This window comes from Bufo gargarizans, chromosome 2 (assembly GCF_014858855.1).
Source record: "Bufo gargarizans isolate SCDJY-AF-19 chromosome 2, ASM1485885v1, whole genome shotgun sequence".
Lineage (NCBI taxonomy): Eukaryota > Metazoa > Chordata > Amphibia > Anura > Bufonidae > Bufo > Bufo gargarizans.
Genome location: NC_058081.1, coordinates 142147814 through 142172086, shown reverse-complemented (window position 1 = coordinate 142172086; position 24273 = coordinate 142147814). Strand labels below are relative to the sequence as shown.

Here is a 24273-nt window from a genome sequence, read left to right as displayed (position 1 = left end):
ATGTACAGGACCTGTGATGACATCATCACAGTTCCTTTAGCTTTCTCCACTGATGATAGGGATACTATGCTGGAGCTGGACAGTAATGAGTGTAATAAGGGGCAGGGTCTTTGATTCACTGCAGGCCCATTTTACCCATGGGCCCCATATTAGCTGAGTGGACTGCCTCTATTGGAGGTACGCCACTGCATGGAGGGCAAAAAGTAGGCATGTGGAGCAAAAAGAAAAACAAATGGGACATGCACATCCTCATGGATGAAATACAGAACTCGGCTTGTGCCATTTTTTCAATCTCCCCAATTACATTACATGCATACTTACATAAAGCAGACATTACCTTAGAAACGCATATTATTTATATACATTTTCTACAGTTCGTCTAATGTTCACATGTTCAAGCACTTGTGTGTAGCTACTTTTTTTTTTACTTTGTATACATTAATTTTATATACCTGTAGAAGCGTCTGTGTGCCATCATGTCATCCAAAACGTATGAATAAAAGAAGATTGGTACAATATGCCTTGATCATCGTTTTCCTGATAGTATACGAAACAAACACATTATGTAATTCAGTGACTTCACTTTCTTCAAACAATTTTCAAGTCTGGTAGTTTTTTCCCCCTGTATCTCTAGATTCCATAGAGTGGCAATAAAACATGTTAAAACGCATCTGACTGTATTGTGTGCCATTGGAAACACTCCACTGGTGCTTTGTTACACATTTCCTGCCAGTGAGCCATGCCAGCTTCTGAGGTACCAGCACCAATTACTACACGCCCAAGAATACGAGCACGATTGTACATTCGGCCCTAGAAAGTAAGCACAGAACTCACGATTAATTGTAGGTAAAGACAGCTGCAGAAGCATACCGTATATGTCTGGGCTAAAAGTAGAAAAAGACTGGAATTATTGTATAACATAGAGGAGCCACAGCAACATTCATAATCATTCACTTTACCTTTAGGCTACATTCACACTACACACGGCCATTTTTAGAATTGATTAAAGTCTATGGGGCTATTCACATGGCCAATTTGAAATCAATGGGACCATTTTTAATGGCCATTTAGACTGGAGTGCTCCCGTCTAGTGGCTGTTAAACACAGGTACATTAGGTAAAGAATGGCCTTTTAGGTGTTAAATAAAACCTTACTCCAATTAATCATACTGGTGGCCACTAATGGGGGCATTAATAATATTGAAGTCCACTAATGGGGGCACTTCAAGGGCTGGGATTAAACAGCCTTTGTGTGAATGTAGCCTTAATGGGGTATTCTAGTTTATTTTAGTTTATACATATTTTTATTGTAGAAAGAAAAGTTGTGCAGTTTTCTTACATTTACACATTGACACAAATAGCAGTTTGCATTAATGTTGCATTGCAGAGTTTAAACTAACTAACGTGCTCACACTACAGCAAAAGGAGAAGTAAAGAGTCTATTTAGAAATGCAATATTGCAATATTCTCTTATCTGACTACTTACCTGCATGACTAAAAATTCTAGGTGTAAGTGTGGACTCTGCACAAATTCAACAGGGGCATCAAATAGAAATGGGGCATTCCACACTGGACAGGAACCTGACGCTGTCCGGGTCTCTTTAATATCCATCACTTGGTTCTCCTGAATCAACCGAATGCTGACAAAATGATCTAGAAGCAGGGGTGAATGATACAAGTGAGATACAACATAATACATATTTTTATTCTTCATTTTAACATCTTTCACCTCGGGTCCTGACATGTCTGTTTTAGTAAATGCTTATATTTCTTATGGGATAACAATTCTGGAGCATCGGTTCCTAAAACACTGCGTTGTGCCTTTCAACCATTATTTCTCCTAGATATTTGTGAATAAATTGACAACTAGGGAACCATGCCAAAAGATAGAATTAGTAAAAGCTCTGGCAGAGGTGAGTGGCTCCTGGGTTATATAACATTGGACAGTACTCTGCAACCACAGATCAAGTAAGTGTAGGTAATTCCAAATAAACGAGAAAGCCGCGGCACTCACCCAGACATGTCCTTTATTATTTATGAAGCATATAAAATGGATTAACATCCCAGCTTATTTTATATGCTTCATATACAATAAAGGACATTTCTGGGTGAGTGCTGCAGCTTTCTTGCTTACCATGGTTTTACCAGTTGCGGTGGTGTCTCAACACACTCTGACATTGAATCAGTGCTGACAGTGACAGGCGATATAGGGACACACGGCCATTTTGCATCAGTGTGTGTATCTGATTTCTGTCGGTCTATGACTTTTTGGAGTCACTGTGCGTAGAAATACATGGAGGCAAAAACAATAATAAATTACTAGTAGGAGTTTATTATAAACCACCTAATATACCAGAGTCCACAGAAAATCTACTACTAAACGAGATAGACGAGGCGTCAAATCATAATGAGGTGGTTATTATGGGGGACTTCAACTACCCAGATATAGACTGGGAAACTGAAACCTGTACCTCTCATAAAGGAAACAGGTTCTTGGCAATAACCAAAGACAATTACCTTTCCCAACTGGTTCAGGACCCGACTAGAGGGATAGCCATACTGGACTTAGTATTAACCAATAGGCCTGACAGAACAACAGATGTGCAGGTTGGGGGACACCTGGGAAATAGTGACCATAAAGTAATAAACTTCCAATTATCATTCCAAAGAGTGTCTCTTCAGGGAGGAACAAAAATACCAAACTTCAAAAAAGCTAAATTTTGCCAACTAAGAGAAGCCATAGGCCTAACTAACTGGGACAAAGACCTCAAAAATAAAATACAGCCACAAAATGGGATATTTTTAAAAGCATCCTAAAATCTAATAGTGAGAGGTACATACCTTATGAGAATAAAAGGTTATGGAACAAGAAGAAACCAATGTGGATAAATAGACAAAAATAAAGCATTTAAATCACTAAAACAGGAGGGTAGCAAGGAAGCACGAAAAACTATAAGGAAAAAAATAGAATATGTTAAAAACAAATAAAAGCGGCCAAACTAGAGACCGAGAGATTTATTGCTAAAGAGAGCAAAACTAACCCTAAAATGTTCTTCAATTATATAAATGGTAAATATGCTCGGACTGGGAGAAAACGTCTGTAAGTGGGTAAGTAACTGGCTCAGTGATAGAAAACAGAGGGTGGTTATTAACGGTACACACTCAGATTGGGTCACTGTCACTAGTGGAGTACCTCAGGGGTCAGTACTGGGCTCTATTCTCTTTAATATATTTATTAATGATCTTGTAGAAAGCTTGCACAGTAAAATCTACATTTTTGCAGATGACACTAAACTGTGTAAAGTAATTGACACGGAAGAGGACAGTATACTACTACAGAGGGATCTGGATAGATTGGAGGCTTGGGCAGAGAAGTGGCAGATGAGGTTTAACACTGACAAATGTAAGGTTATGCACATGGGTAGGAATAATGCAAGTCACCCGTACATACTAAATGGTAAAACACTGGGTAACACTGACATGGAAAAGGATCTAGGAATTTTAGTGAACAGCAAACTAAGCTGTAAAAACCAGTGTCAGGCAGCTGCTGCCAAGGCCAATAAGATAATGGTTTGCATTAAAAGGGGCATAGATGCCGTGATAAGAACATAGTCCTACCACTTTACAAATCACTGGTCAGACCACACATAGAGTACTGTGTACAGTTCTGGTCTCCTGAGAACAAGGCAGACATAGCAGAGCTGGAGAGGGTACAGAGGAGGACAACTAAAGTAATAACTGGAATGGGGCAACTACAGTACCCTGAAAGATTATCAACATTAGGGTTATTCACTTTAGAAAAAAGACGACTGAGGGGAGATCTAATAACTATGTATAAATATATCAGGGGTCAGTACAGAGATCTATCCAATCATCTATTTATCCCCAGGACTGTGACTGACATCATCTGAGTCTGGAGGAAAGAAGGTTTGTACACAAACATAGAAAAGGATTCTTTACGGTAAGAGCAGTGAGACTATGGAACTCACTGCCTGAGGAGGTGGTGATGGTGAGTACAATAAAGGAATTCAAGAGGGGCCTGGATGTATTTCTGGAGAGTAATAATATTACAGTCTATAGCTACTAGAGAGGGGTCGTTGATCCAGGGAGTTATCTGATTGCCTGAATGGAGTTGGGAAGGAATTTTTTTTCCCCTTAAGTGGGGAAAATTGGCTTCTACCTCTACTTTTTTTTTTTTTGCCTTCCTCTGGATCAACTTGCAGGATAACAGGCCAAACTGGATGGACAGATGTCTTTTTTGGCCTTATATACTATGTTACTATGTAATTAAAACAGATGAATTTCATTGGGTTTTTATTTAATATCCCAATCCCTGCAGTGCCTTCATAGTATATATATAATGCCCCTGAAAGTGTCCCCAATATGATTAATGGACCTCTTAGAGCCCCCCAGTATGATTAATGCCCCAGTTAGTGCCCCTCAGTATGAGTAATGGCCCCATTAGGAATAATGCTCCATTGCCAGCCTTAATGGCCCCTATTCTTCTTGAGCCCAAAAAAATAACATAATATTATTCTCCTCACCACTTGCATGAACGGAGACACTAGCTCCACACGGCAGGCTGCAGGACCTAACGCTCCCAGCGTGATCATGTGATGTCACCACTCTGGGAGACTCAGGTCCTGCTGCTTCCAGTGAGTAGCAAGGCTGCCCATGTGTGCAAGTGGATGAGGTGAGTATCATTTTTTTTTTATTATTGCTGAAATACCCTTTTTTACATTGTGTACCAGTTTTTAATGGTCCCTTCTAAACACTTGTTAAGAACAATCCTATTAATTTCATTGGATATTGGTAAAAACATGGCCATGTGAATAGCCCTATTGACTTTAATTGGTTTTGAAAATGGCATGTGATGGCTGTTTTCACATTCGTATAAATAAAGCCTAAGGCCCCTTGCAGACGAGCGTGTCCGGATAAGGTCCGGATGCATTGCGGCAAACCCGCGCGAGTAGGTACGCAATTGCAGTCAGTTTTCACTGCGATTGCGTTCCGTTGTTCAGTTTTTATCGGTGCAATGTGTTTTGCACGTGTGTGATAAAAAACTGAATGTGGTACCCAGACCCGAACTTCTTCACAGAAGTTCAGGTTTGGGTTCAAAGTTGTGTAGATTGTATTATTTCCCCTTATAACATGGTTATAAGGGGAAATAATAGCATTCTGAATACAGAATGCTTAGTACAATAGGGCTGGAGGGGTTAAAAAAATAAAAAAATAATTTAACTCACCATAATCCACTTGCTCGCGCAGCCGGCATCTCTTCTGTCTTCTTCTTTGAGGAATAGGACCTTTGATGACGTCACTGCGCTCATCGCATGGTCTATCACATGATCTTTTACCATGGTGATGGATCATGTGACGGACCATGTGATGAGCGTAGTGATGTCATTAAAGGTCCTATTCCTCAAAGAAGAAGACAGAAGAAATGCCGGCTGCGCGAACAAGTGGATTAAGGTAAGTTAAATTTTATTTTCTTTTTTAACCCCTCCAGCCCTATTGTACTATGCATTCTGTATTCACAATGCTATAATTTTCCCTTATAACCATGTTCGGGTCCCCATCCCGATCGTCTCCTAGCAACCGTGCGTGAAAATCGCACCGCATCCGCACTTGCTTGCGGATGCTTGCAATTTTCACGCAGCCCCATTCACTTCTATGGGGCCTGCGTTGCGTGAAAAACGCACAATATAGAACATGCAGCGATTTTCACGCAACACACAAGCGATGAGTGAAAATCACTGCTTGTGTGCACAGCCCTATAGAAATGAATGGGTCCGGATTCACCTCACGCATTGCACCCGCGCGGAAATCTCACCCGCCCGTGTGAAAGAGGCCTAACAGATGAATAGCACAACACACAGCTATGCGAAAACATGTTCAAGAATTGTTATTATATAGGGAATGCAAGTTTCTATTAGAACAGACATATCAGAAGAGATGACAGGTCCTCTTATGTGAAGTAGATGTGTATTGTGCACGAGGTTTTGATGATTATTGGCATCTTACCAGGGGCTCCAGGAATACGGGTTAGTTTGCTCAGGTTCGTTGCCTTCTGTACCATCACCTTGATACGATTGGCTAATACTTGGTGCTGCAGAAGGATCAATATCTGTCCAGGTGACTTGAGATTGGATGTGGAAGGCAAAACAACATCCAAAACGCTCAAACTCTATTAACATATATACAATAGGTTACAAAGAGACACTTGTTGTTTACCACTTTCAGATCACTGCGCAAGTTCTAAAAGTGTACTGCAAATGCTTCCAATCTTGCTATATAAACTCTACAGTACATAATATACTATGCATAGTATTTAAGAAATCATAAGTTATCATACATTATGTAAACAGGAATGTGCTGCTGTCAAAAATATATCTGTATGGTGGTAGCAATTTCTCATTCCCATCCAGAGAGGAAAATTGCTGCATGTGAATGAAGGTGAATGACCAGGCAATGATCGGGATGGAACGGTTTGTTCCCAATTATTGCCCTGTGCAATGTATATACTTTCAATATTTACATAGACCTAGCCTTGGACAGGGATGCATAACATTTTGGATGAAAGACTATTTGCATTAATGTTAAAGGGAACCTGTCACCGGGATTTTGTGTATAGAGCTGGGGACATGGGTTGCTAGATGGCCGCTAGCACATCCGCAATACCCAGTCCCCATAGCTCTGTGTGCTTTTATTGTGTATAAAAACCGATTTGATACATATGCAAATTACCCTGAGATGAGTCCTGTACGTGAGATGAGTCAGGGACAGGACTCATCTCAGGTTAATTTGCATATGTATCAAATCGTTTTTTTTTTACACAATAAAAGAACACAGAGCTATGGGGACTGGGTATTGCGGATGTGCTAGCGGCCATCTAGACCCCATGTCCCCGGCTCTATACACAAAATCCCAGTGACAGGTTCCCTTTAAGTAATCATTTGTCAGAAAAAAAATGACATTCCACAGGATATACCATAAATGTCTGTTAGATGTGTCTAGTCTATGCCGAGTCCTGTCCCGCCTAATGAGGTGACCAATGCATCCAGGCAGAGTGTGACTGTAGGGGTAGCCTCATACATGCACAACGGCCTCCATTCTGTTCCATTGGTGTTACAGAAATAGCCAAGCAAACATCTGCCAGAAGCAAATCTCCAGGCATATTGGCTGTGTGAATGTGTCAAACGCTGCTCTAATAGAGCCATGCAAATTGTCATATATTTTTATGGGAATTATATAGATTGCAATTATAAAGGGCCTATACCTTTGCAAGCCTCAAATTTCTGACTCATATACTGTCTTATTTTTTGTTCTAGTCTCTCACCCATTTGTCTGCTATTAGTTTCGGTCCCCAATAGCAGTGACCTGTCAGGTGGGTGGTCAACAGTCAATGGAAGTTAATTTCAGACTTTGACACTGGGCTGGAGAAAGCACACATGACAATTCACTGCTATTAGTTTCTGAAACTAACAGCAATGGTAGCGGCCGAAAAAGTGCAGGAGTCAGTGATTAAACCTCAGGTTACTGGAGGTTTTTGTGTTTTCATTTTTCATACGTCTTCCTGGAGCCAAAACTTTTTTATTTTTCCATTCAAATATCCATATGAGGGCTTGTTTTTTGCAGGACAAGATGTACTTTCTAGTGCCACCATTTAATATGGTATACAATACAGTGGGATGCAGGAATAAAATTCAAAATGTGGTGGAATAGGACAAAAAGTGCAATTCCACAGTTTTACAGATTTTGTCCCTACGGCGCTCCCTATGCGGTAAAACTGACCTTTTTTACATCACCATATTCTGACCTCCATACCTTTTTTGTAGTTATATCTACTGAGCTTTGTGGGGGCTCATTTTTGCAGGATGATCTGTAGTTTTTATTGATACCATTTTGGAGTGTGTGTGTGTGTATTTTTGATTACATTTTATTCAAATTTTTGGGCTAAGAAAAGCAATGAAAAAATGGGCCATTTTGATACTTCTTTACATTATGTTAGTCTGACAGATGAACCTGGGGTGATGAGGGTTCTAATAATTTCCTATTGGCTATAATGACATTACAGATGGAGTCATAGCAAAAAAGTAAACTGTACATTATTTCTTACAAATTTAGAACCTGGAGACCTGTCACTGACAGCAAGCATAATTGTCCCATGATGCTTGTGATGCTTCCAGCCTTTTTTATGCACAAAATGTTACACTCAGTTATGAAATGTGCAGTAAAGCCTCATGCACAGGACCGTTGTGTGTTTTGCGGTCCGCAAACCGCGGATCCGCAAAACACAGATGGCATCCGTGTGCATTTCGCAATTTGCGGAACGGCACGGACAGCAATTCATTTAACTGCCTATTCTTGTCCGCAAAACGCTGTCCGCATCTTTTGCGGCCCCATTGAAGTAAATGGGTCCGCATCCGAGCCGCAGTTATGCGGACCAAAACAACGGCTATGTGCGTGAGGCCTAAGAGCGACACTGACCTTCTTTAGCTTTGCTTTATTGATTGACAACTCTTTCGTAAAGCCTGATGTGGCTTGAGAGTTATAGTCCAAATTGGCGCAGGAAAAAAGCACTTCCCCAATGAAGCCTTCCCTCATCGAGCTTCTGTCACGGGCATATACTGCTAGCCTCAGGGTTTTGTCCTTCAAATCGTCTGGCATACAGCCAAGGAAAGTGAACATCTGTATGCCATCTGAATTCATTGTCTGCCCAGCGTGTGGCTCCCTAAATCCAGGCAGGAGGTAGGCCTTGACAAAAGAGTCTCTTTTCTGATACAACCGTTTCGGCAGATTGGAAAAACCAGTGACTGTAACAGTTAACATTTCATCAGCCAAAGAGTAACATAAAGTAAAGTGGACAAGTAGCTGAGACTTTTGCTTGATGGAACAGAGCCCACTGGGATCAGTGCGAGATTGTGGCACCCTCATCAGCCGGTCACAATCCCCATCGAATGAACTTCCCCCCATAACAGTGCTCCTACGCTTTAAAGCACGCTTAGTCTTTGATGAAAGCTGGTAAAGGCTGGGCAGAGAAGCTCTAACATGACGGTTCCTCTGAGACATGCTGTTCAGTCCCTGCTGAGTTGGGGACAATCCTTCGCCCCCACCTTTAGGAGTGAGGTCCACAGTTTCATAACTTTGATGAATAGCAACATTAATAGGCTTTTCAAGGCAGTCAGATAACTCTATGTCTCTGTTACACTGCTGTGTACAGCCTTTGTCCCCACCATCAGTGCTGGTTGAAGATTGTTGCTTGCGACTTCTATGCCAACAGATGGCACAGCCAAGCAGCAGGCAGAAGGATAGAAGTGCCAGACCAGCTCCTAGCAGCACCTGCAAATGGACTGAGAAAAAGAATTTGGATTTAATATAAAAGTAACGCAGCTATACCAACAGTTTTCTCTTATGTTATTTCTTCCCGTCCTATAACCCATGTATTATTCATAACTTTCAGCCGCCAGCACAACCTATCAAGGTCATGATGCTGCGCTGTAGATATTGCGCTGTATGAAATTAGCAGCATTTGCAGTCTTGCCTAATAATGCATTCATTTTAGTCTACCGCTATCTAGAACATCTTGTTACCTACAAAGCATCTTGGACGAGTTAATTAATCTCAACATTATGTGGGCAAGTGTCTGTTCCTAGTCATAAAAGGCGGAAGAAACCGCTGCTAGACTCCTTTAGCATTGACATCTGCTCAAGAGCAAAAGGATTGGGCAGTGGAAATCCAGCTTGGAGTGCAAAATAAATAAACCTGACATTAGATACCTAATACTATGGTTATATAGTGGGAAATGTATCACTAGCTGCACTCCAGAATGTCGCAAAATAGATCCTTTGCAACCTTTTGGACATATTTGCACAAAAATTTAGGGGCAATTTATCATTTGTAGGTGTATTTGAAGTCAATGTTAAGATTGAAGTTGCTATACTAATCTGCACCAAATGGGGCATGGTTTTTATAAATTTAGCGCAAGTGCAGTATTGTTGTAGCTATTTCAGTGACAGGACGCCGGGGAGATACCTGGTGTTGAATTGTGACTGGTTGCATACTTTTTTTTGTTTGCAAAATTTTAAAATGTGACTTAGAAGTGTTCTTACTGGCAAAACCTGACCAATTTCTCACTCCACTTCTGAAAGCGGCTTTGGAATGCGTTTGCGTAGCACACCATAGGTCACCAAATTTACCGCTAAATCTCACATGCAACATTTTACAACACAGTGATCTTTTTAAAAAGTAAAAAAAAAAAAAACACTAATTCACATCATTAGATGATGGGTGGTGTAAAAAATACTAGAGTAGCATTTCTAGACAAAAGGGTTAGGTCTAAAGATGCGCCAAATTTAAAATAAATGTGTGACATTTGATACATTTTGGAGCAAATTATTCCAACTCAGATTCAATCAAAACAGACTTCAGATATTCCCCTCATGATAAATTCCTCCCGTGGTTTTTATACAAGCAAACATACCCTGCTATCTCTGCCTCCCCTCCTTCATCTGTATACTGAATACTGCACAGTGTGTATAGTACACAGCCCCTTCATGATAGTCAGTGGACAATACATAAACCATAGGTGAACATAGATGACCATGCTCACTCATCTGTATCTCTCCTAGTTTGCAGGCAGGGGACATTGTATGCAATGTGATGCCCTAGGATACAGCAGAGGACCATTTCTAAGATTCCCATACATTGACCACCAATGGTTCACTTAGTGACGCCTATAGGAAAAACAATATGGAAAAGTTCAGTAAACTGTGGAATGACCCCATTTTTGTAGTTCTTTCACCATGGCTACTCAAGTACTCTACTGGGAAGAGCAGTGTCGGACTGGGGTGGTTTGGGCTCAACAGTAAGATTCGCTCTGGGGGTCCACTGTAAAGCTACATGCAAATATTATCTGCTCACACAGCAGCAAGATGCTTAAAGAGGATTGTTTATGGGGGTCTCTCCAGTGACTTTGAGAAGACAGGTCCCTGATGAAAGAGAATACTGGCTGGCCTGCCTCTATACCTAGAAGTCATCTCACCCACCTGATTCATCTATAACAGGCATGCTCAACCTGCGGCCCTCCAGCTGTTGCAAAACTACAACTCCCAGCATGCCCGAACAGCCTACAGCAGGGCATTTTGGGAGTTGTAGTTTTACAACAGCTGGAGGGCCGCAGGTTGAGCATGCCTGATCTATAATAATAAACTGGGTAGTTTGCTAATCTACTCAGGGTTTTATATGAACGCATAGCCTATTTAGGATTCTGTATGCAGAATATCTGTATGTAGTGCAGTCAGTCTACTGTAATACTAGACAGAGGGGGGCACACCAATAATAATACAGTGCAGGCCTGGTATAAGAACAAGCATAAGCTAAACCAAGAAAAGAAATACCATGTCTAAGCCGCACATCCAAAAATAAGACAAAGTTTATTAAGACATATAGATTAAAACCATGAAAACATATGGCCTAACCCCACTAAAGGGGGGGGGATAAGTCTACTGTGCCATGTGCCACTTATGCAGAGGGTGGGAGACTAGGGGCCCATTGGGGGACTCGCCTGTTCCCCTGTGACCAGTCTGAGCCTGGGAAAGAGACAAACACTACATTCCCCTGAGAAATAGAAAAAGATTACCCTATAGGATATCCTAAAACACTACTGCAATAATGTATGTTATGTGACGCTGTGCATAATGTTCATGTTACAATTATCTCTGTGCAAAGTATCAGAGTGCAGTCATGGAAAAAATAACACTTCAATCTCTAGCTTTACTGATAAGAAAGCTAAATCTAAAAGCAAAGAGTATAGAAAAAAATAGAAAGAACTATTATTTTTAAGCAATGATGAAGTGTTGAAGACCAGAACTTTATAGGTGTATTTACACAGGCCAACTGGTCTACACAAAACCCATAGAAAATTATAATAGTAAACAGCCCCGTAAAAGCAAACTACACCATAGACTGGGAATTTCACCAAGGATCAGTTTATAGATTATTTGCACATTGTTGCATCATATGTTTGGACTATATAAATAAAAACTAATACTAGTTTAAGGCTACTTTCACACTAGCATTTTAGTTTTCTGATATTGAGATCCGTCATAGAGGCTCAATACTGGAAAAAAAAACGCTTCCGTTTTGTTCCCATTCATTGTCAATGGGGACAAAACTGTACTGAACAGAACGGAGTGCTCCAAAATGCATTCCATTCCTTTTAGTTGCGTTCCCAGACCGGAGAGCAAACCGCAACATGTTGTAGTTTACTTTCCGTCCTGGGATGTGGAGCGGCATGACCCCCAATGCAAGTCAATGGGGACGGATCCGTTTTCTCTGCCACAATCTGTCACAATAGAAAACTGATCCGTTCTCCATTGACTTTCAATGGAGTTCATGACGGATCCGTCTTGGCAATGTTAAAGATAATACAACGGATGCAGATGGTTGTATTATCAGTAATGGAAGTGTTTTTGCTGAACCCTGTAAAAAACGCTAGTTTGAAAGTAGCCTAAGTAAGTCGTTATCACATTGCTGGAGCATGGACATCTGAAAGAGTCTGAGCTATTGGTGTGTTTTTTAGTAAGGAGTTTCTTAAAAGGTACCCTAGCATATTCTCTGTATCAAATAAGCCATAATGAATGCCAAGATTATTTTCACGTAATGTCGCAGGCTGCAAAACCAGGTGGAGCTGGTAAACACATTTCAATCTAATATTGCATTGCACCTCATACATATGGGCTTATTACAGTTTCCTGATGTATAGAACTGTAATACAATGCTCCAAGGCTGGTACAGACCTATATGATACATCTGGCATACTCCTTTGGATGCTGCATTACACAGATCTTCTCTCCTAGAACCATTGCACCACAAGGCAACATGGGTTTAACCATTCAGGTCTACTGGACAGCATGGATTTCATAATTAAAGTAATGTATGTAGTCCACACTCTATGAAATTGTAATGATCATTTGCTAAAAATGTTAATGTAGATCAATATACATTATCCAACTGATATTGATGATAGTGTCCAAATAATGGAGTGGCAAAGATAGTTACAAATTTTGGCTTTTTTTAAAACTCATATTAGAGAAGATTGTTCTCCCTTTGCGGTAACCAAGGAAGATGAATGTGTGTGGTCTTAGCCCAACTACTTCTGACTATATTTACTTGGCTATATTGCAATTTTATGGGCTACATGAGAAAAAGATTTGTTTCTTGTAGTATGTAATTACGTGTAGAGCACATAGGGACAGTACGAGACATTGCAGATCAAGAGAGACCAAACAGTGAGAACCTAGGTGTTATTGACAAAAATTGTTCCCAAAGTTTGATTGCACATCAAACCTGAATGGAACTAGGGCCCAAGTCGGCAAGCATGGGGTATCTAGCCATCTTCCTGAAATTGCCTCAAATTTTTATATACAACTTATCCTAAGGTACTCCAACCTTTTAAGCTTAATCATCTCATTCATTCTAGAGAGAAACTTTTGAATGGTAGGAGGATCAGGGTTAATAGAAAGGGTTGCAATCAATAGCTTTCCAAGCTTGATACAGTATCTTGTGAATACCCAGCACCGCACCCCTATTCAAATCAGTAATTCCTAGAATACCAAGAAGACAACGTTGTGACTCTGCAGCCAAATTAATAGAGTAAACCCTTTTAATAATATCAAGGATCCCCTTCCAGATAGAAACCCGGCTTTGTTCAATCCTATACCATGTGTACCAAAGGTGCTTCAACCATACCACACCTGGAACAGCAAGAGTCTGCTCGGATGCCAATTTTGAACATTCAGACAATGGGCACTGGCCGTGTGAACTGCATGCTGCGGTGCAGACCCATTGACTATAATAGGTCCGCGATCCGCAACTCCTATCTTTTGCAGTGCGGAGGAACAGATCGGAAGCCCACGGAAACACTTGGAAGCCCTTCATGTTAACATGTCCTATCTTTTGCTGTATGTTGCAGATCGCAGATCCATTCAAGTCAATGGGTCCACAACATAGCACAGAGTTCACACGGACGGTTCTCGTGTATTGTGGACCCACTGTTCACGTTTTGCAGAACAGGCATGTTGGCTATACTGTAGTCTGAATGGGGCCTAAACAGGGAGTCTTGTAGACTATATGCAAAAGGTACAATTGAGATATTTGCTTGCCTTCGCACAGTGATAGTGAGTCCGCTCCAGATCCTCATTCCATGGCTCATCAGTAATATTCCCAAAATCCATCTCCCACTTATTCCTAATCCTCAGAGGTAATGCTTTCAAATACTCCACAAGAAGCTGCCTATAGATGGACAAAATAACCCCCGTAGGCTCCTTTCACATCTACAGCAGCAGCTCTGTTTGGGAAATTGTAAAAAATAGCAGAGAGAAAAGTCCTGCATGCAGGAACTTTTTCTTCCACTAGAAAATGTTCTTCAGAACGGAAACCGAACGTCGCCCATGAAATAATTTACAGTGAATTATGTGATGCAATCTTTGTAGGTATATGTTAAACATATTTTAGCTGATTTTAGTTTTAATTTTCCATTTCAGTATCTATATTAAACCCCAAAATTCAACACTGGCCACCAACCCTCATAATAGCGCCACTTCTTGGTCTTTTCAGATCTCTTTACTGCAGTTATCTGCTTATCATTACAGACACAATTACAATGACAGATACCACCTATATGGATGCACCATTCACAGTAGGTGATAGCACAGGTTATCTTCTCCCTCCTGACCTGTGCACAGAGCATGACTAGAAATGATGTCTTCTCCTTGCCATTGTGTCTATGGTCCATGGTGGCTGCTGTATAGCATATCTCTAAATGTTGTTAAGAATAGCTCAGGGAAGGTGGCAGCCCCCATAATAATTTTCAGGAAATAGAATTAAATAATCTGCAATCAGAAATGAAAAACAGAATAGAAAGGAGATGTGTCACTATTTGTTTTTACCTGGCAGAAAAGAATTATGTGACACATTCCCTTTAACCACTCCCTGTTGGGCAATATATTCCCGTAGTGGGGCAGTCAGGAATGTCATCTCCCTGGTTTGAGTTTCAAAAGCAAGGCATAGTTGAAGAATTGTAAAAAAAAATTCCTAGTGACATTAAATGTGGCACAAAACTGGTCAAAACTGTTGAAAACCCCAGAAGTATGGACCTGTTGCATAAATAACAAAAACCCTACCTCTCAGATGGTGTAAATCATCAAGTTCAAAACATTCTGGAATATATCATGTGCGCATCCCAAGTTGTAACAGGCTACAGGCCTTTAAATTTCTCCTATATCCTCACCATTAATGACATGGTATGGAGCCAGATCATATTGGTACCCGTAACCCTTCCTCCAAAGTGGCCAAAGGGGTAGAATAGCCAGACAGGTGTGCCACCAACCTCCCCATAACTCCAAGTCCCTCAACCAAAAAACAGCCTTTAAATTGTTGGGGCTATGCTGCCTGGAAATACAACCACGGATTAGGTATGGTTAGCTCAACTGTCTCCTTATCCCTCTGTAATGTTTTTGCCAAATTGACTCCCCCCGGTATGTTCACTTCTTCAAGGTTAGTAACTGGTGTAAGCTTCCTCTATTCAAGAGTGGAAGAGGTAACCTCATTAAAATGATTTATTTTAATGTCTCCCTTACTCTACATACTGATCGCTAGTGTGGGTGACCATTAAGGTTTTGGCCAGACCTGTAAAGGGAAGTGTACTTACCTGCTTCCCGATGCAGGCTCCCTGCTCCTTCTCCTCCCGGTCTGCAATGCTCCACTTGGCTTCTTAGCTGTAAACATCCACTTTGATACCGCCTGAGCCAATCACTGGCCATGGCAGGGTCAGTCTCACCATATGTCATGGTAAATGGTCACATGACACAAGGGATCTGGTCTCCACTGAGGCCGGTGATTGGCTGCAGCAATGTCAAACCAGATAATTTCAGTAAGGGGGCCCAGCGGGGCATTGCAGGCTGGGAGGAGAAGGAGCGGGGAGCCAGTGCTGGAAAACAGATAAGTAAGCTTCTCTTTATAGGTCTGGCCAAGTGGGATGGCTTGCCCTCATTATTCTTGCGCAACCCCTTTAACGCCAAACCTATCCAACAGTGGGCCTAAATTATCTGATACATAGGGGGAGATTTATCATGTTTGTGACTTTTTAAACACTATTGTGACAAAATATTGTCCCAAGTGGTGTTTGTACGCTGCTCTTGCCAATTTCCGGAAAGGGGGCAAGATGAGGATGGGAAAGGGGGCAGGGCTAGCGGGACCAGCACATTTTTCTTCATTTATATCAGTTTCCTGGCTTAAATGAAAACAAGTCTAGGGCATAAATGTTATAATAATCGAATACCCCTATGTAGAGTATGTTACCTAATGACTACCTAGTTCGGTGTTTCTGCCTCTGATAGAGTCAATGTTCTTTTGTGATCCACAAACTGGTGTGATAAAGTTACATTCACTGGAAACCTTCCTGTACCATAAATGGCATGTGCAAAATTTTACGCTACAATCGAATATTCTCTAAAATAGCTTCACGAGGTCTCTGTGGTATCCTATCTGCCTCATCCCTGTTCATAATAATTCAAACATAATATACCATTTAAAATGCATATCCTGGGACTGGTGACTCTAGTTCATAGACCAGTGCCGTTTACAGCTTGACTATGTGTTATTGTACCATTCGTTAAATGTCACTGTAATTGTTTTTTGTACTCCATAAATCAGTCATTAATTTGAGTAACATACAATATACTGTTTGAAATGTCACGCTGCTATGATAAATGTCTATGATAATACAGACTGGGCCAGGTCCAACATGGCATACATGTGCTCCTTCCTGTAAGAAACATTGGGAGAGACTTACAAGTGGGAATGAAAAATGGAGGAATTCTGGCCAGTCAGATCACTGCTTTTATTTCCCACAGGAGAAATGAGATCTGGAATCTGATTGGATGCTGAGGCAGCATGGACACATCTTGTTAGAACAGTTTTTATGCAGGAGACCCAGTCTGTATAGATAAATGTGATCTACAAACCACCATACTGCAATGCTTTTGAATTACTCAAACAGGGGCATAATTAGAAAAGGCAAAAAATTTTAATCCCCCCCCCCCCATGGCTAGTTAGGACCACCCTTGCTTACCATATAACTCTGGCCCACTGAGTAATTATGCCCACTTAGTACCCCCTTCACTGTAGTTATGCCCCTATAGTTATTCCTCCCTTAGTGCCCCAACACAGTAGTGATTACCTCTTAGTGCCTAGTGCCCCCCCCCCCCCTTACATTAGTTGTGGTCCTTTGGTGTAAATATTCAGAGGCTTGAGCCTCTACAGCCACCTTCTGCCCTCCCACAGCTGCCACCTGTTGTTGCTTGGAGCAGGTACTTTCTACCAGGCACTGGCATAGCCGGGACACATAGGCTTCCTTTACTGCACATATGTCAATGGCAGAGGGAAGTGCCCAACAGATTTTCCAGCTTTTTCAGAAGTTCAGGAACCTTCCTTTTTGTGAGGCTACATGCACATGACCATTGTTTTCGTCCGCATCCGAGCTGCACTTTTTGCGGTTTGGATGCGGACCCATTTACTTCAATGGGGCCGCAAAAGATGCGGACAGCACTCCGTGTGCTGTCCGCATCCGTTGCTCCGTTCCGTGGATATTCAGGGAGCTGGACATTCTGGGAAAGCTGGTAATCATGAATGCTCGAAGAGTGCATTTATTTCTGGGGTTCAGCCTCTGTCTAGCCCTTATATAATATATACCAGCTTCTTTACATGCGAACAGCTAACTGGCCTGTGAATCACTGCGGCGCAACACTTAAAGGGTTTTTTCAGGAGTGGAATATTGATGGCCCAAAGTATCCTCAATATCTGAATATTGGACATCCGGCACCGCCTCTGTTTAGCTGTTTGAAGAGGCCATGGCAGTCCGTTGAGTGCTGCAGCCTCTTCACAGCATACCAAGCACAGAGCTGAATATTGTATAGCAGATGTGCTTGGTGTTGCAGCCCAGGCCTATTCACTTGAATGGGACTCAACTGCAACTAAGTCATGTGAATGTGACATTACTGGCCTAGGAAGAGGACGCAGCACTCACAGCACTGTGCTTCGCATGCTGTAAACATCAGCAGCCTCTCCAAACAGCTGATCGGCATGGGTGTCGGACCCTACCGATCATATGATGATCTAGCCTAAGGATTTCTATATTCATCTGTATCGCCGTCCTCAGGACAGTGATACCGATGATTGCTGCGGCGGGGCAGGGGAGAGGCCTCTCCCTTCCCCGTTTCTCTGATAGGCTGCAGGCCATACAGGCGGCGTGATGACGTACAGCGTGGGAGACAGCCCGGAAGAGGTCTGCATTGCACTCCTGAAACTGGCATTAAGGTAAGGCCTCATGCACACGACCGTGCCGTTTTTTGCGGTCCGCAAACCGTGGATCCGCAAAAACCGGAAGGCGCCCGTGTTGCCTTGCGCAATTTGCGGAACGGAACGGGCGCCGGCAATATAAATGCCAATTCTTGTCCGCAAACAGTAGGTGGCATTGGCACATATTATGAGGGCACTATGGGGACATTGGCTGGGGGGCACAAGGAGGAGGTATTTTTTATACTGCCACACAAAAGGGCATTTTTTTGTACTGGTGCACATTATAAGGGGGCGTTTTTCTACTGTCACACATTATAAAGAGAATTATTAGTACCGAGGGCATTATGGTGGGCTTTATTAACATGGGGAACATAAATACTAGTATGGGAACTATGAGAGCATTATTACTGCTCGGGCACAGTGGGGACATTATTACTGTAGGGGCACTTAATTTATTCTGGCAGATTATTTTTATTGGTGGGACTTTGGAGAGCACTATTACTTTGTGGGGCACTCTGGCACAGCATTAGCTTAGAACAATTATTTTTGGGGAACATTATTTTTACACTATTAGTGATGGACCCTATTTGCTGGGTGCATTTATTTTAGGGCACTGTGTACCAATAATTATTGAAGGGGGCACTTCCCTGTGTGGTACTAGTATTTTAAGGGGGACTGTTTCTACAGTATTGTATTGGGGAGCACAGTGGTCACAGTATTTGGGGAGGCGGGATGGGGTGTTTAGAAGGTGGGAGGATAATGGAAAAGTAGGAAACTAAGATGTCTGTCTGTCAAACTCTGCAGAGACGAGAGATGGCTGAAAGAAATCATCATCGTGGTCTGGTCTAAAAGGAGAAGATGAAGACAGAGAACATCTACATCTAAGGTGATGTCACTGGATGTAAGAGGTATGTTGTGCTGTATTAGGCTACTTTGACATCTGCGTTAGTGATTCCAGCAGGCTGTTCCAGCAGAGAACAGCCTGCCGGAATTCACTGGATCCGGCACTGCTGAATGCAGACGGAAAGCCCACTGGCCCCATTAACTATAATAGGGTCCGGCAGAGGCCCGGACGCAATCTAACAAAAATGCAGATAATCGGCAGGACACAAACCTCCACCTGCTGCAGTTTGTGTCCGGCCAATTCCTTGCATTCTTAGTCGGATCAGGTGGCCAGATCGTAGACCAGCAGGTATGAAAGTAGCCTTACCCTGTATGTTTTGTTTTGCTGTATGTAAAGTTAAGAGGAAATAGGTTAGGTTGAGAATTTGGCTTGGGGGGGCCCAGGCACATTCTTTGCACAGGGGCCCTCTGCTGTCTGTGTCCGCTCCTGGATACGGCTATACAGATTTTAGTACATATTGGCTGTTACAGTTGTTCAAACTGCCCATATATGTTCAATGAAACCAGGCGATGGACGAAAGATCTTTCTGGAAACGTTCTTTAACCGCTTTAAGTCCGCCCATAGGATATAAACGTCCTATGGGTGGACCTCTATTTCTGAACGGACGTTTCTGAACGTCCTTTCAGAAATAGCAGCTGCACGCTAATCGTGCAGCTCCTGATCGGGTTGCCCGCTGTCAGTGACAGCAGGGCAACCCAGAGAGAAGGCAGGGACAGTGCCCAGGTGTCCCTGCCTTCCGGATCGCTGCAGACACAGCGCTCACGTGACCGCCGGGACCGGAGCTGCAGGAGCTGTGTGAGGTCTTACAGAGACCTCGATCAGCCCTGCACTGAGGCTGTACAGCGCTGTATTGCGCTGTACAGCCTCTCTGGGGGGTGCATTTCTTCTGTAACTGGGGCTACTATGTCAGCCCCAGTTACAGGAGAAATCAATAGTGAAAAAAAAAGAAAAAGTGAAGCAAATGTCCCCCAGAGGTCTTGTATGACCTTATGGGGGACGAAAAGTATAAAAAAAAAAATAAAGGGTTGAAAAAAATAAAATAAAAAAAAGTTTCACATGTAAAAATAAAAAGGTCCCCAAGTAAGGAATAAAAAAAAAAAAATAGAAAAAATAAAATAAAATAGACATATTTGGTATTGCCACGTCCGTAAAAACCAGCTCTATAAAAATATCACATGAGCTAACCCCTCGGATGAACACCGTAAAAAAAACCCCAAAAAAACAGTGTCAAAACAAGCAATTTTTGTCACCTTGCATCACAAAATATGCAACACCAAGTGATCAAAAATGCGTATGTCCCACAAAATGGTACCAATAAAACCGTCACCTCATCCCGCAAAAAATGAGCCCCTACATAAGAAAATCTCTCAAAAAATAAAAAAACTATGGCTCTTAGAACATGGAGACACTAAAACATCATTTTTTGGTTTCAAAAATGCTATTATTGTGTTAAAGTGAAACAAATAAAAAAAAGTATACATATTAGGTATTGCCGCGTCCGTAAAAACCAGCTCTATAAAAATATCACATGAGCTAACCCCTCAGATGAACACCGTAAAAAAAAAAAAAAAAACTGTGTCAAAACAAGCAATTTTTGTCACCTTGCATCACAAAAGATGCAACACCAAGTGATCAAAAATGCGTATGTCCCACAAAATGGTACCAATAAAACAGTCACCTCATACCGCAAAAAATGAGCCCCTACATAAGAAAATCTCTCAAAAAATAAAAAAAACTATAGCTATCAGAACATGGACACATTAAAACATAATTTTTTTGTTTCAAAAATGCTATTACTGTGTAAAACTTTAATAAATGAGAAAAAGTATACATATTAGGTATCGCCACGTCCGTAACAATCTGCTCTATAAAAATGTCACTTGACTGAACCCCTCAGGTGAACGCTGTAAAAATAAATAAATAGAAACTGTGCTAAAACAACCAATTTTTGGGTCACCTTGCCCCATAAAGTGTTATAATGAATGATCAAAAAATCATATGTACCCAAATATAGTACTAATAAAACTGGCACCTTATCCCCTAATTTCCAAAATGGGGTCACTTCTTGGGAGTTTCTACTGTAAGGGTGCATCAGGGGGCTTCAAATGGGACATGGCATCTAAAAACCATGTGGAGTTCCTTTTCTTCTGCGCCCTGCCTTGTGCCCATACAGCAGTTTATGACCACATGTGGGGTGTTTCTGTAAACCGCAGAATCTGGGTAATAAATATTGAGTTTTGTTTGACTGTTAACCATCGATGTGTTAAAGAAAAAATTGGATTAAAATGGAAAATCTGCCCAAAAAGTGAAATTTAAAAATTTGATCTCCATTTTCCTTTAATTCTTGTGGAACGCATAAAGGGTTAACAAAGTTTGTAAAATCAGTTTTGAGTAACTTGAGGGGTGTAGTTTCTACAATGGGGTCATTTATGGGGGTATCCACTATGTAGGCCCCACAAAGTGACTTCAGACCTGAACTGGTCCTTATAAAGTGGGTTTTGGCAATTTTCTTAAAAATTTGAAGAATTTCTTCTAAACTTCTAAGCCTTCTAACGTCCTAAAAAAATAAAATGACATTTCCAAAATGATGCCAACATAAAGTAGACATATGGGGAATGTTAAGTAATAAATATTTTATGAGGTATCACTTTCTGTTTTAAAAGCAGAGAAATTGAAATTTAGAAAATTGCGAATTTTTAAAATTTTTGGGTAAATTTGGGATGTTTTCATAAATAAAGGTGAAATATTTTGACTCAAATTTATGACTATCATGAAGTACAATGTGTCACGAGAAAACAATCTCTGAATGACTTGGATAAATAAAGGCGTTCCAAAGTTATTACCACATGAAGTGAGATATGTCAGTTTTGCAAAATTAGGCCTGGTCAGGAAGGGGGCAAATGGCCCAGATGGGAAGTGGTTAAAAGAAAGATATTTTGTTCACAAATGATATTTCATCCACTTATCTGCCAAAAATATTAAACATGGCCAACTTTCTTTTCAAATTATAATGGTCTGTCATCTGTTAGCTAAAACGATTGTTGTTAAATTTCAACCAACGAATGTTCGTTTGGATTGAAATCGTCTGTTTTGATCAACTTTAGACAAATGTATATGGCTAACTCTAGAGTCCTGCACCTTAATTAGACAGTAAAACAATGAGAAACAGTTTATTATTTCCAAGAGAATATATGCTCTGTAACTTTCATTTGTTCCATTGTATAAATGTAACTTAATTAAGCCCCAATATCTTTGCTCCCCTAAAACAAAGTAGCAAAACTGGAATACTATAAGTATAAAAAAATACCAAACTGTCTTCTGTGTCTGTGTGCCCAAAGCAATTCATCTCGTGCATCCATGATTTACAGAGAAAACAATGTTCGAAAATGATCAGAAGAGAAGACAGTCAAGCTATTTCTTATACATTATTATCATGTAAATTTAAAGACAAGACATACTATTAAATATAAAAAATTACCTTACATCCCATCAATATCCTTTAACTGTAGTGATATGTGGATATTCTTTAGGAATTATAATTGTTGGTAAGTTATAACAGAGGTGGGTTGGAGAAATGGAAGATGATGTAAACACAATAAAACCCATAAGGAATAGTAATGGTAGGTTGGAGAATGAAGAGCGTAAATAATATCTGCACCTTCCTGATGTTTATTGAGGAGGACCTGAATCAGTAGCCAAATGAAGAGGAACACAACCACACCCTCAATCATTCCTTTGGAGCAGAAGAAGATAACCGAGTGACACACAGCCCCTGGTGATGTTAATTCCTCTGCAATCGTGGGCTCAGTGTCCATCCTTCCTCACTTCTTTAACACTGTGCCTGATGTGGTCATGGAGGGATCCAAATACAGTCTTCATGTCATGGGCAAATGAATGAGTAAGGTCATCTCCAGTAATTGAGGATTCTGACCTTCAGCCACCTTCTGTGACTGGTGGCAAGTTGAAGTGTTAAGAATTCCAGGAACCAGAAAAGATTTTCATTTCTTTAAGGAATTTTCTTCTAGGTGAGACAATAAGAGGTCACCTTGTTGACTGTGGTTGATATCAGTGGTTACGGGGCCTTTCTGCAAAGGTCTGAGCTAAGTTCCTCCCTCCTTTTCGGGATGCACAATGCTGTCTGTTGTGCCAACTGCATTGAAGGGAGGGAACAAAATGAGTTTCCACCCTTTGCCAGTCTTCTGAGTGATTAACCAACCCTTTCAGAAAATGGATAATGTGTTTAGTAATGGTCATACATGGAATGAAAAGGGATCACTCCGCGGCACGTTTACATTTTAGGTAGAAATAGAAAAGCTCTGACACATTCTTTTATCCTTACACAGCACTGTCAAAATTAATTAGATTTTTGAAAGCAGTCATGCACATCCACTGCTTTTAACCCATCTACAACCAGATGGCACTACACTGTAAATGTTCTGCCACCACCGTAAATGATGCATGTGTTCTAGATTCTTCACCAATCAGTATATCCACTCATATAAACATTATAGTCTTTAAGACATCTTAAAGGTTTAGTAAAAAAAATAGCAACCTTATAGCAGTTACAACCTGTAATTAAATTCCACCTCATGTTATAAATTATAAACAGTTGTACAGAGACCTTATTATCATCTTCTAGCCAACCATTGCATTGTTACGAGTCTCTTACTCCTTGGCTGATACAATATTATAAAATACATTTTCTCACCGGTGGCCACACTAAACCGGCTGATCCATGATTCCTCGAGCTGACGACAGGGCTTGTCGCAGTCTCGAGGACGAGTACATAGTATGAGGTGACCCACACCACAGGCCCCAGATCTTGTCAAATTTTTGTGGTTTATTGCAGTGTTTAAATACTAACCCCATATATATGGTAGGATCTTATTTATCTGTAATTTCCACATGGTCAAGTTCGGTGTATTGGGGCTATACCATCTCAGAGCAATGCATTTATGTGCCATAAACAGTGATTCTTTCAGGAATGTTGTCATATAGTGATCCCAACTG

General features: G+C 41.1%; 1 protein-coding gene across 1 annotated transcript; it reads right to left on the bottom strand.

The window, feature by feature from the left end:
- Positions 1-660: 660 nt before the first annotated feature.
- Positions 661-11069, bottom strand: LOC122925707 (synaptotagmin-4-like). Its single transcript, XM_044277052.1, has 5 exons — positions 11048-11069; positions 8490-9352; positions 6024-6186; positions 1486-1652; positions 661-810 (listed from the first exon to the last, which is right to left on the bottom strand). The coding sequence occupies exons 1-5, from the start codon at positions 11067-11069 to the stop codon at positions 661-663; spliced, it is 1365 nt and encodes a 454-aa protein (XP_044132987.1).
- Between the last annotated feature and the right edge of the window lie 13204 nt (positions 11070-24273).